The sequence below is a fragment of the Pteropus medius genome, unplaced genomic scaffold (genome assembly GCF_902729225.1).
Source record: "Pteropus medius unplaced genomic scaffold, Ma_sr-lr_union100, whole genome shotgun sequence".
In the NCBI taxonomy this organism is placed as follows: domain Eukaryota; kingdom Metazoa; phylum Chordata; class Mammalia; order Chiroptera; family Pteropodidae; genus Pteropus; species Pteropus medius.
Genome location: NW_024350324.1, coordinates 22,004 through 34,233, shown reverse-complemented (window position 1 = coordinate 34,233; position 12,230 = coordinate 22,004). Strand labels below are relative to the sequence as shown.

Genomic DNA, 12,230 nt, shown 5'->3' with positions numbered 1-12,230 from the left:
GGGGCGAAGCGGGGTCAATGGGCCGGTCTCCGGGCCCACAGGCGCCCCTCCCCCACCGCCAGCACAGGAGGAAAGGGGGTGGGGCCAGTAGCAAGAGCTACCCAAGGGTGCTGGCGGCCCCCTCACTGAGCGCCCTAAACCACAGTGGGGGATGGTCTCCTGTAAGGCTGATGAGCTTTAAAACGGGGACGTGTCTGGAGCCACAGGGTGTCCCAGGGCCTTCCACCCCTTCCCACCAGAGCCCACAAGGGAGCCACACCGCTCCCCGCATGCCTCTGCCCCAGCCCCCAGAAGACACCCGAGGCTCAGCTTCTGGGGCTGGAGCTAGGGTGGTGAGGGGTGACATGGCGACACAGGCCAGGACTCTGTCCTCAGCCTTTTGTGTCCCCCCAGGTCAAAGAGGGTGACGGAGATGGAGGTGTGCAGAGAGAGAACGAGAGGAGAAAAGGGGCATCGAGAAGGGTGGACCCTGGCCTCCTGGGACCCTCCGGCCTGCCACCCACCTGATCGGTACTGTACAGGTGGAGATGCGGTTTGTCCCTGCATGTGGCAGGTGCTCAACAGTGACTGAAGGGTGGGCTGAGCCTGCCACCTCCGCCTGGAGCCCAGGGGGTTCCCACAGCACCACCGGGTGGGTCCAGCGCCCAGGGGCCACTCTGTGCCCTCGGCCAGACCCAACGCCAGGTGGGCGGGCAGGCAGGGCCAGTGAAAGAGGCCGGGCAGGCAGGAGCAGCAGTGCCAGGCTGCGGCCCACCCCAGGCAGATGTGTGTTCCAGCTGAAGGGGGAGCTTTGATGCTCGCGCTGGGAAGATGTCAGTCCGGGCAGGCCGCCAGAGTCCCGGGCAGGCGGCCGAGAGCGGGAGGCGGACCAGCCCGGCCTGAGGACCCGCCACACCTGGCAGGGGAAGAGGCAATGGGCAACTGCTCCCCCGGGACCTGGCCTGGACCGTGGGGACCCCACCCCTCTGAGTCTTGGGGGCCCTGTCCCCAAGTCTTGACTCCTCCGCAAGCCACCGGCTCCACCCTGCGCCAGGCCGCACCTGCCTCCCTCATCCATCCCACCCACGGTCACCGCCTGCCAGGTCGGCGTGCTCTGTGCACTGAATGCATTCGCTCATTCATTCATTTCTTCATTCTTCATTTCTTCATTATTAAGCACCTGATTAGAAAGGAGCCAATGGGCCACCCCGCTCTGGCGGGGCCGACAGCCGAGCGGGCAGATAAGCAACACCGAGACGTTACGTTTAGTAGCTGTATTGCCGGGTGGAAGGTGGCAAGTGCTACACAACCATCTGGGGCCAGGAAAGGGGATGAGGATGGTGCGGGGTGTGACGTCCGGATCCTTCGTAGAGGTGACATCTGAGCGAAAACCTGGAGGGGAGGGACAGTGTCATGTGGACATCTGCAGGAAGTGTCTGGCAGATGGCACGGCCTGTGCAAAGGCCTGGAGGCAGGATGAGTCCCGAGTTGTGTGAGAAAGGATGCTGAGGCCCTGGGGGTGGGTGTGGATGACACCAAGATGGCGGTGTCAAACTACACTGTGTGGACAGCTGTAACGCTCGGTTCGCGACGGTCTGATGGCTGAAACTGCTCCTGACTCCTGAATGCCTTTGAAAGGAAACCGGTCCCCCTGCCCCACAGCTGGGCCCCTCCCTCGCCATCAAAGGGCCGCCCTGGGCTTGTCTCCAGCAGGTTCCAGGCCTTCCTTTGCCTGGCCGGTCCTGACCTTCCAACCACCACCCCACCCCACCCCACTTGGGCTGGGGCAGGCCCGGGTCACAAGCCCACAGTCTGGGGACCAGGGAGAGGGCTGGGGTTTCAGCTTCGAGGTCGCTGAGAAAATCTACTGCAGACTCAAGAAATACCATCTGGTCAGCTGTGTGTGGCAGGGCTGGGACCTCTGGCTTAGGAAGGGGTTGCCGTGTCCCACGTTTCTGAGTCACATGCAAACGCCATTGCGCAGGGCAGCCCAACCCAAGGGGCAAGTGACCTTAGGCAGTGTCCCTTCCTGAGCCTGTCTGCACGAAGCAGGTGGGCCCTCCAGCTGTGCCTCCGTAAAATGTGTTTGGGCTTCCCTTCCCTGCCTACCTCACTGCCCCTGGGACGCCCGGTGGGTGAGGGGGGCCAGTCTGAGCCTCTGCCCCCCAGGCCATCCTCACCTTTCCAGAGGGGCAGGGGAGCGTTTCCAAGCAGCCCCGAGAATGGTCTCTCTGCCCTGGGCAGGCCGGGACCCTGAGTCCCAGGCTCCCGAATCCTCCACACGCTTGCCAAAGACGACCTCGTGAACCCGGACACTTGACCAGTGTGGCTTCTGTCCCACCCCGGAGACTGAGGCTGGTTTCAGTGGGCTGTCCCAAGAACAGCCCCCATGGCACAGGGCAGCACACGACACTTGCTGGACAGACAGACGGAGTGCAGTACTGGGGTGTGGGGGGACGGACAGAGCTGGCCCAGCAGCCCCACTTTGTAATCAGGTTTATCCTTCTATGGGCAAAGGGGCTGGGCAGTGACTCCGGGCTGACAGCACCCTCCCTGGGGGAGGGAGCTTTGAGTCAGTCTGCCAAGGAGGCCAAGCCCTGCTCGCCTGTCCACACCACAGGCCACCTGTGTGCACTCTGTGCTCTGGGACACGGCCTGGGCCCTGAGGCAGGGCTGGCAGGGCAGCCCCGCACTGTCTGGAGAACCCACTGTGGCCGCACCACCCAACGCCCACCCCCACCCCAGCTGAGCCACCCCCGGTGAAGGGCCCGCCTTGCTGTCCCTTGTTGCAAGTTTAGTTCCCAGTGGACACGGGGTCTGTCCAAAACCCCTAGCCACGGGCACACCGCTGGTGCTGGCTGATGCTGAGTGAACTGGCGGGAGCTGGCATCTTTCAGGTCACGTTAGTTTGCGTGGTGGGGGCCCAGGCACGTAGCGCCGGCGGGCACACAGGGCCCGGTGGTAAACCAGGAGCTGCGGTGTGCGCATGGCACCCCCTGGCGGTGGCCGGAGGGAAAGGCCGATCTGGCTACAGCCCCAAGCCCCAGGCCTAGGGTCCTGGCACAGAGCACCCTGTTCCTCCTCTCCATGAGGCTGTGGGGCACAGGCCACACAGGGCTTGGGGCCCCATAAAGAACCCCTAATCTCCCCAGACTCGTGGCTGACCACTGTGGGGCCCCTGCGCAGTGTCTGGCAGCAGGCACCCGGGGCGGCCGCCCACTGCCCCTCTGGTCTGTGGCGGTCACGTCACACTGACCACCACTGGGAAAGGCTGCTCTGGAGACCCTTCCCCAGAGGGCCGCAGGTCTGGACCTGTGTCCGGGGGGCTCCCTAGGTAGAGACGTGGGCTTCCTCGCTCTGGGCCTCAGTTTCCCTACTGCACTAGGTGGGAGGCCAAGACAGTACCTGCCAGCTGCAGGGTTCGGCGCTCCCTGGCCCTTCCGCTCGAGCGTGCCCGCCCGGAGGCAGCTGGACAACCAGAGTCTCCGCCATCTGGACCCTGGTTCCAGGCTCCCCATAGCACACAGTCCCCGGCTCCCCCACCCCCTGCAGGCCACCCAAACCACAGGGAGCGTCCTGCCCCATCTGGGGGGCTGATGTGAAGTGCAGCGGGGCGTTGTCCAGACCTTCTGGGACAGCTGGTGACCACCTGCCCCGTGCAGTCCTGAACCTCTCGCCGGGCGGGTCTCCTGTAAGAGGAAAGACCCCCAACCCCGGCGCTCACCCTGACTCCGCCCCACGCCCCCACCTCACGCTAGGCCTCAGCACTTTGCACGTGGCCCTGCTGGCCGACCCCACAGACCCAGGGCAGACAGGAGCCGGGAGAGGACGAGGTGGGGTAGCCTTTATTGGTGAGCACGCAGTGGGCAGGTACCGGAGTCAGGGTGCTGTGGACAGTAAGGCTGTGGGCCCGGGGGGGAGGGCGTTTCTGCATGGCCACGGGCTGACGGGGAAGGGGCTGTCACAGGACTCCCGCTCTGAGATGGTCAACCAGACCACCCCCAGCACAGGGACTTGCCCGAGCAGGGAAGAGGACACCTGAGGGGTGGCCGTGAGGGCAGGGATGTCCCACGTCACACAGACCTGAGGTGATGTGACAGCACTGGCTCCAGACAGGCAGGATGCTGGGCACCACGACCTATGACCTTCCGCAGAGGACAGGGACCACTGAGCAGCCTCAGAGGCAGAGCTGCGGTGGGAGTGTCAGGTAAAGGCCAGTCTGCCCCCCGCAGCCCCAACGTGATGGACTAGAAGGCTGGACGCCCAGGGGACAGCAAGGGGACACGGGGGGAGGGGGCAGTAGGGCCCCACGGAGAAGCTTGAGACTCCCCTGGAACGCTCTTAAAAAGACGGAACGAAACCCCTAAGGAACGGAACTCTACAGAGAGAAAACCTTAGCTTAGTTTTCTTAAAAGGAGAGGAAACGTGACTGGGATTCACAGCGTCTGCTCTCGCTGGGCAGGTTTCCTTTGAGAGGACAGAGCTGGGAATCGGGCAAGCGCGGGCACACCGGGCTCCTCCAGCAGCGCTCGGGCCCTGTGCAGACTCGTCTGGTGGCCTGCGGGGAAGAAGGGGCACTGAGACCCCGTCCCGGGCGGCAGGAGGGCCCCGAGCGGCGCCCCTCACCTCACTCACGCGCTCAGCTGGAGTTCCTCTGGCGGACGTTCTTGCCCTTGTCGTTCACGTGGTGCCCGCTGCTCTTCCTGTGGACGTGGGGACGGTCGTTCAGTTCTCGGGAGGACAAACAGCCACCCCCACACCCGCCGTGGTCACAGACGGAAGGGCACCGAGGCCAGCAGCTCCTCCGAGGCCAGCCCAGGGGCCCCCCCCGCCCACCCCGCGCGGCTGAGACTCACAGTGGCGCGGAGCCGGTGTCCTCGTCTGCGCCGACGCAGCCGCGTGCGAGAGGAGAACAGGTGTCAGGGCTGCTGCTGGCCCCCTGGGGTCTGCCGCAGTGCTCCCCGCAGTGCTCCCGGCTAGACGTGCGGGGAGCCAGCCCCACCCCCGAGCCCCGCATGCTCACCCCCCCTCACTGAGCAGCTGAGTGAGGCCGTGCAAGCGGGGGACCCCCAGCTGTGGAAGGTGGGGCAGGGTCTGGGGAGGACGGACCGCCACCCACAGCGCCCTCCTCCGTCCCCCGCTCCTGGACTGCGCAGACGGGGAGCCAAGGGCTCGGGGCCAGCTCACCATCCAGGACCTCGTCCGGCTTCCGCCGCTTCTCATAGATGAAGATGATGGTGACCAGCACAAGCACCTCGGCCACAATGCCCAGGAAGGGCCACAGGGCGGCGAGCTGGCTGCGAACGTGCAGGACGATGACCGCCTGGTCGGTGCCCTCCACGCTGCTGCCGTTGCAGACGTACTTGCCGGGGTCGGTCTCCAAGTCCAGGTTCAGGATGTGAAGCTCCGTCCTGGTCTCCACAGACACCACGTAGACCTTGTTCTGGGAGTTGTTGGTGAGGATCTGCTGCTCGGTGTCACTCACCTTGTACCACACCCACTCGGTGATCGGGGGGAAGGACTCAGACTTGCAGGCCAGCACGACGCCCTCCCCCTCGGTGGCATGCTCTGACTTTTTCACGGCCTTCACTCTGGGGGGTCCTAGCGGGGAACAGAGCAGGGTGGGGCCTGAGCCCACGGCCTGGGGAAGGTGCCCACCTGTCCTCACCGTGTGGCCTTCCGATGCCCAGTGTGGATGGGCTCCAGGAGCCGCAGAGCTCACCTGGCACACTGATGCTGGCCTTGCCCACGACCTCCGGGAGGAAGACACAGAGGTACTGGCCCCCACTCTCATCTGTGTCCAACCTGCAAACGGACGTGGCTGTGAGCCAGCGTGCTGCGGGTGGCCCTGTGGTGCCAGAGCAAGGCCACGGCTGGTGACCCTACAGGAGGGGGGCACTAGCTGCCTGCGTTCCCTCCAGGAGGGGCAAGGAGATGCAGGGACCGTGGATGGGTCTGGCTCTCCTGAGTGGGTGCTTGCACCCACAGGCTCTGCACCCAGCAGCCCGAGAACAAGAAGCCCAGTGTCTCGAGACGGCTCAGCTCCAATCAAGACATGGCTTCAGCACGGGCAGCCTCAAGTTCCTGAGAACTTAATGAGCCGGGGACATGGGGATGCTGAGCTGGGGGCCTGATGGTGTCTTCTGCCTGGAGGAAGGCCAAAGGGTCTGGGAGGCCGGCCGTGACACCTGGGAGTGCCTGGGCTCCTCACGACCATGGGGTCTGAGCAAAGCGGCGTCCGACGTTTGTCCGAAGCAAGCCCACGGCCCTTGCCCTCGCCACCCAGAGGCCGTTGGCAGTGAGGGGACGTCAGGACGAGCAGGGGCCTGGGGTGAACTTAGTCCTTGGAACGAGGCCCCACCCCCTCCAGCCGGGACCCACAGGAAACGACCCGGGTGCTTTGTGGGTGTCACGCACTCGTACTCCGTTTTCAGGCCGGGCAGCTCATCCTCCTTCAGCACCTTGTCCCCTTTCATCCAGCGGTGGCCGATGATCTCAGTGTCGCTGCTACTCAAGTTGCACGTGAGGTATGTTTTGGAGCCGTCGGTAAATACGGAAGTCGAGATCCCGCTCCCTGGGAGGCCAAGTGAGAGATGAGCGAAGGGATGGGAGGACGGGCCGCCTGCCGAGGCTCCCCCGTCACCGCGCCCTCCTGGCCGAGGAGCCACCGTCTGTGGACAAGGCTGGAGTCTCACTCAGGAAGGACACCCCCCGAGTGAGCGGGGCCTCAGGCCACCGGCTGGGACAAGGGGCTCCAGGCACGTGTTGTTGGGTGGCGCGCGAACTGGTGGTCTCAGGCCAAGGCCCCCAGGGGTCTCAACTCCTGGCCGCAGCCCCAGCAGACCCCCGAGTCCTGTCGCTGCGCAAGCCCCCACTCCTTCACGGGCTGTCCTGCACGTCCCCTCTCCCTTGCCAGGGCAAGGCCACCTGTGGTGGGACAGCAAGCCTGGCCCCACGCACGGCAGCACAGGCTCGGGGCGCTCCGTCCGGGAAGGAGTCTTCCTCCCAGGTCGAGAGCCCCCGCAGCCCACTCACACCCGACACAAAGCCACACGGAAGACGATGTGCCATCCTGCCCGGGACGCTGAGGGCGGAACCTGAGTGGCACTTGGGGCAGCCGAAGGCCCCTTCGCTCATCCCCCACCAGGCAGACCGGCTGGGTGGTGGTGGGCACACTCTGAGGAGCCGGGGCAGGACAATCAGCTAGGACTGGGGTGAGCAGCGCGGGAACCGGGGCAGCGTGGGGCGGGTGCCCCCGAAGACCTCGGCTGCGGCTGACCCCAGACCTCCCAGTGTTCGGGGCGGGATCGGGGGCTGAGGGGGAGGGGATGGAGCCCTCGGCTGGGGGCAAGCCCACCCAGGGTCACACAGAAGCCCTGTCCCAGGGCTGGGGCTGGTGCCATAGGGACACTCCAGAGGCACCATGGGGCTGCCCACACCCACTCCGCCCGCCTCCTTGAGGGGAGGGGTCCGAGGCAGAGCAGCTCAGCTGGACCCAGAAGTATCTGTTTCTCCAGGACGGCTACCCACGCCCGGGGGTCCGGCCAGGGCTGCCTGCGCCAAGCTGCCTCTCCTTTCAGGCTGCGGCACAGAGTTGGGGGGGGCGGGGAACATACAAGACTGTATCTGAACGACCTCCACGAAGCAGCCCAGCAGGCTGGCAGCCACCACAAGCCCCCACCCACGGGACCTCGGCTCCTTGACAGTGTAATTGAGCAAACATGAAAGTGGGCAGAACGATCAGAGGCTGTCCGCCCTGTCGTGATGGTCGCCTTAGGCGGGAACGCAGCGCCAGCATAAACAGACTCCCTGGATAGCGAACCTTGGCTTATGCTGAATCCCCCAATCCAGAGGGAACGGTGGCCTGCGTCCCTCGGATGCCCTGCTGGGCGCAGCACAGAGTGGAGCACGCTTGGCCTCCCTTGCCCACATAGACCCGCCAGTCGTTAAGAAAGTTACCCCTCCAGGCCCAGAGTGCAGATGGCAGTTACCCTTCATCTAAGTGGCCTCACGGCCAGGCTGCTTTCTGGAGCGGCCCAGGGCAGCATACACCTGCCTCCTCCTACGGCGGCCCCAGCCTCACCCCACACTGCGTCCCTGGGCGACGGCCCAGGGCCTAGACCGGGCCATCGGTGGGCAGACAGTGCCCGCCCTGTCCCACTGAGGACTGACCCAGCCTGCAGACCCAGCGGCCAGCTGTGCGTCTAGTCTGGGGGGATGGTGACCGGCTGGTGGACAGGACACGTGAACAGCCCAGCGGGGGCCCCTTCCTGAGCAGGCCAGTCCTTTCCACCCCACCGCTGGCCACCTGCTGGTTCTTTCTTTAAAAGGGGACATGACGTCTCAGAATGCCAGGCGAGCAGAGGCTGAAGCACAAGGCTCAGCCACGGCCAGACCGGAGGAGCAACGAGGCTGCGGTCCCCACCTGCTTGGGACGTGTACACGCACGCACACAGGTGTGCCCGCAGAGTGCACTCCGCTCCGAGCTCCCGGGGCACGTAGGGGGCACAGGCTGCCAGCCAGGAGGCCCCGGGGACAGGCAGACCTTCCCATCGGCCCAGAAGCCATTCACAGGACTCAGGACAGAGAGTCAGTCAGATGCGTGTGCCACTGTCAGAAAAGGATCATTTCCTGATGACCCACACTTCTCGAGAACCAAGGTTTCCCAAGATTGCAAAACGTGCAGCTACAGGCAGAGCAAGCAGCAGTCAGGACAGGAAGTGAGGCAAGGCAGCCCTTGCGGCCAGGCCCGCCCGGACCCGTGCGCTCACCCTCACCAGGAGCAACCCGGAGAGAGGAAGAGCAGACCCTGTCCCAGCTGACCTCCCCCTGGCGTGGAAACACAGGTGGCCCAGAGCCCCTTGGGGCCAACACCCCTGCCCCCAACACCCGGCCACACACGGCAGGGGACCAAGCCAGGCCGCACCACGGAGCCCCCTGGAGCTGGCCACGAAGCTGCCACTTCCCTCACGTATCCTCAACAGGGCCACTCGCCCTTGGGGGAAGGGTGGTGTCTTGAGCATTTTGATGGCTGGGACCAACTCTGTGGTCACGTCCCACAGGGACCTGCTATTAGAAGTAATGCTACCATCTGCGATTTGAAACATCACTAGGACAGAGCTCCCTGGGGAAGGGGGGCCACGACACTGAGAAAGGTTGAGAAGCACGTCCTCCAGTGCCCAGGAGACTCGGGGGCGTACCCCGGAATCCTCAGGGGCGCGAGGCAGGAGCAGTCACCGCAGGGCACTAGGGGACCGGGGAGAAGGGAAGCCCGCATCCTGGCTCCATGACTGTAACCCACGCTCCCCAGTAAAGTCACCTTCATCTAAAAACAGCCAGCCCTGCTCGGTGCCCGCTCGGCAGCTGGGCCGGGGCACAGGGCCAGGGAGGCCTTGTGGTGAGCAGCTCGGGAGCTCTTGGGATGGGGCTGTGGGCACCCGGCCCTCTCCCCGCCCACGGCCGCACTGCAGGCCTCAGACGGGAGCTGAGCCGTGGGCCCCGCACTTCTCCACCCTCCGTCCCGCCAGGAGGCACCATCTGCTCCCCTCACTAGGGGCTCAGAGGGGCCAAGTCCTCAGCCCGCCGGATCCGGCTGGCAAGCTGCCCTACCACCCTGCCCGGCCAGGATGCCAGGACCCTTGGCAACCCCCGCAGAGCCAGAGTCTCCCAGCAGGAGAATCGCCCCAGGGCCTCAGGGGACAGAGTGCTGAGGCTCGGGTCCAGGAACCCACTCCTTGCAGTGTCACAAGTCTTTCTGGGGTGCTGACTGTGCCAGGAGGGGCAAACACCGTCACTAAGTCACCCCTCCCAGGCAGAAAACAGAAGTGTGGTGACGTCCTCTGAAGACTTTGAGATCTTCCCAAGAATCCCTGGGAAGGGGGAGCTGTCATAAGTGCAAGAATGACCAGGAGGCCGGGGGTCAGCCACAGTGGATGTGACCCCACGCAGGGAGTGCGCAAGGGGCCTCCCAGCTTTCTGCCTGGGGCTCTGAGGAGGGGAGCACTCTGGGGACTGAGCCCCCAGCTTGCCTCTCCAGCCTCCCAGGCCTATTTCCAAAGGGCTCAAGCAGCTTATCTTCTGAATTTGCTTTGCCTACCGGCTCCTATCTGAAGCTTTCCAGAAATTGGCAGTAGCCAGGCCCAGAGGCAGTCAACAAATGGCCACTTTGATTAGAAGGAAGAGGAAGAGGCAAAGTGAGACCTTAAAGTAGGTCAGGAGTAACCACTGAAGTTTCTGCAAGGTATAGCCCTTCCCTGCCACAACCACTGCCACACGGCTCAGAGCCCACCAGGTCCTGTGTCCCTTGAAAAGCCCCAGAGCATCCTGGTCTGCACTTTGCTCCCTACGTGCCGGTCACTATGAATCTTTAACCCAGAAGCAAGCAGGAAGCCTCGATGCAGGAAGAAAAGGTCCATCAGGCTTTCTCCTGGAAAACAAGTCTTCATCCATCCCCCCTACACACACGCTCTAAGCCGCGCATGGGCCCAACCCCAAAACACAGCTGCCTCCTCAGAACCGCCTGAAAACTCGGTGCTGTTTGAGTCTGTAAAAACAACTCTTTCCACTTCCTGCTGAACTGGGCGGCCGGGGCGACCTCCCGGTAACCTTGGCACATCCCCTCTGCCAAGAGAGCCTCAGTTTCCACCCCAGTAAAGGAGGAGGGTGGCCCAGACGCCAGCTCATCTGTGCCCGGTGACAAATCGGCCAAACCGAGGCAGCAGCGTGCAGGCCTCCCCGCGACGGTTTAAAACTTTGGGCGAACACTCGGAGCAGCTGCACACCCAGAGCGAGACTCGAGACCTCAATCCCCGCAAGAATGACAATCCCTGCCAGCTCCAGGGCCGCCCGCCCCCGGGGACGCTCACGTGCCTTTGCTTCCAGAGTCCACTGGGCCAAAGGACCGCTTTCCAGAGGAGAGCCAAGCGCCCCCAAGGAGTCCGGGGGACCCTCCGCCTCGCCCCTCGCCGTAGCACAACCCGGCCGGGGCCCGACCTGCAAGTTGCCTGCCCAGGTCCCTGGGCTTCGCGTCCGCAGGGGACGCTCCAGGACTCAGCCAGATCGTGGGGGGGCCACCACCGTATCTCCACCCCAGGAGTCAGGCCGGTTCCCGGACCCCGCCCCTCCCCCAGGCCGCCGAAAACCTGGGACTTCACCTCCGTCATCGCCCTTGTCGGACCCCCGCCCAAGCCGGGGCTTCGCCACCGAGGTGCCCCCAACCCCGGCACTGCCGCCCGCGGGGCTCCCCGGGTGCCGCCACGAGGCCAGGGCTTCAATTCCACCCGCGCTCGACTGGACCCCGAGGCCAGGCCCCAGCTCGCCCGCGGCCCCCGCCCGGCCCGGTCCTCACCCGCTCCGGAGCCGCTCCCGGCGCCCAGCAGCGCGAGCCCCAGCAGCGCGAGCAACGCCGTCGCCATGTCGCCACCGTCCCCGCCGCCAACCGCCGCCCGCAGCGCTATAAAGACCGGGAGGCGGGCCGGGCGCGCGCTCGCGGGGCGGCGACGAGGGGGCGGGGCGACGTGGGAGCCGGGCGCGCGCCCGGCGCTGCCTGCGCACGCGCGCAGACGCACGTACGCACGTACGCAAGCGCCAACGCCCGCGGCTCGCGCAACGGAAGCCGGGACGGCGGCCTCACGTGACTCGCGCACGCCGCGCCCTGCGGCCTGGGGGCGTGGCTGCGCTGCTAGGAAAAGGGAGGGGCCTGCGTTCTTCAAGAAAGTGTTAAGCGGAAACTGAGCTGCACGCGCAAAAGTGGTTAAAGCGCTCAATTGATGTTACGTGTTATTTTGCCGCAGTACAGAAACAAGCATTGAGGGAGGCCGTAGAGATCCTTGTGAACAGATGGGTTATGTCCCCTTGTGAACAGATGGGTTATGTCCCCTTGTGAACAGATGGGTTATGAACAGGTGGGGGCGGGGGAGGGCTGCCAGATTTAGCAAATAAATACCTGGACCGCGGTTAAGTTTGAATTTTAGATAGAGGACGAATTTATTAGTGTAACCATCCTGTGCGATATCTGGACATAGCGACGCAAAGAAAGTATTCCCTGTTTATCTGAAATTCAAGCATAGCTGGCAGTCTCGTATTTTGTCTGGAAAACTAATCCTGAGGTCCCCATGTTTTACAACAAATACTTTTTAAAATGGCAAACTCATTTCGAACATAAACAGGGTAATGTAATTTCCATGGCCTTGGATTAGGCAATGATTTCTTATATGTGACACTAAAAGCGCACACAAGAAAAAATAAATTGG

At 64.2% G+C, this 12,230-nt stretch overlaps 1 protein-coding gene across 3 annotated transcripts; it reads right to left on the bottom strand.

Annotated features, from left to right (window-relative positions):
- Positions 1-1,238: 1,238 nt before the first annotated feature.
- Positions 1,239-11,481, bottom strand: BSG (basigin (Ok blood group)). Of its 3 annotated transcripts, none has more exons than XM_039839025.1 (7): positions 11,327-11,481; positions 6,397-6,553; positions 5,702-5,784; positions 5,167-5,580; positions 4,836-4,860; positions 4,606-4,682; positions 1,239-1,371 (listed from the first exon to the last, which is right to left on the bottom strand). In XM_039839025.1, the coding sequence occupies exons 1-6, from the start codon at positions 11,391-11,393 to the stop codon at positions 4,619-4,621; spliced, it is 810 nt and encodes a 269-aa protein (XP_039694959.1). In that variant the 5' UTR covers positions 11,394-11,481; the 3' UTR covers positions 1,239-1,371; positions 4,606-4,618. The 3 variants fall into 3 exon arrangements, with proteins under 3 accessions (XP_039694959.1, XP_039694960.1, XP_039694958.1); XM_039839026.1 differs by having other exon boundaries at positions 4,615-4,682; XM_039839024.1 differs by lacking the exon at positions 1,239-1,371 and adding an exon at positions 3,804-4,537 and having other exon boundaries at positions 4,615-4,682.
- Positions 11,482-12,230: the final 749 nt, after the last annotated feature.

Excerpts from the sequence above, each read along its gene's own strand:
- BSG (XM_039839025.1), bottom strand. The coding sequence starts at position 11,393 with ATGGCGACGGCGTTGCTCGCGCTGCTGGGGCTCGCGCTGCTGGGCGCC. Across the intron at positions 6,554-11,326 it reads CGGGAGCGGCTCCGGAGCGG|GGAGCGGGATCTCGACTTCC; the intron begins GTGAGGACCGGG and ends TTGGCCTCCCAG. Across the intron at positions 4,683-4,835 it reads GACACCGGCTCCGCGCCACT|GAAGAGCAGCGGGCACCACG; the intron begins GTGAGTCTCAGC and ends CCACGTCCACAG.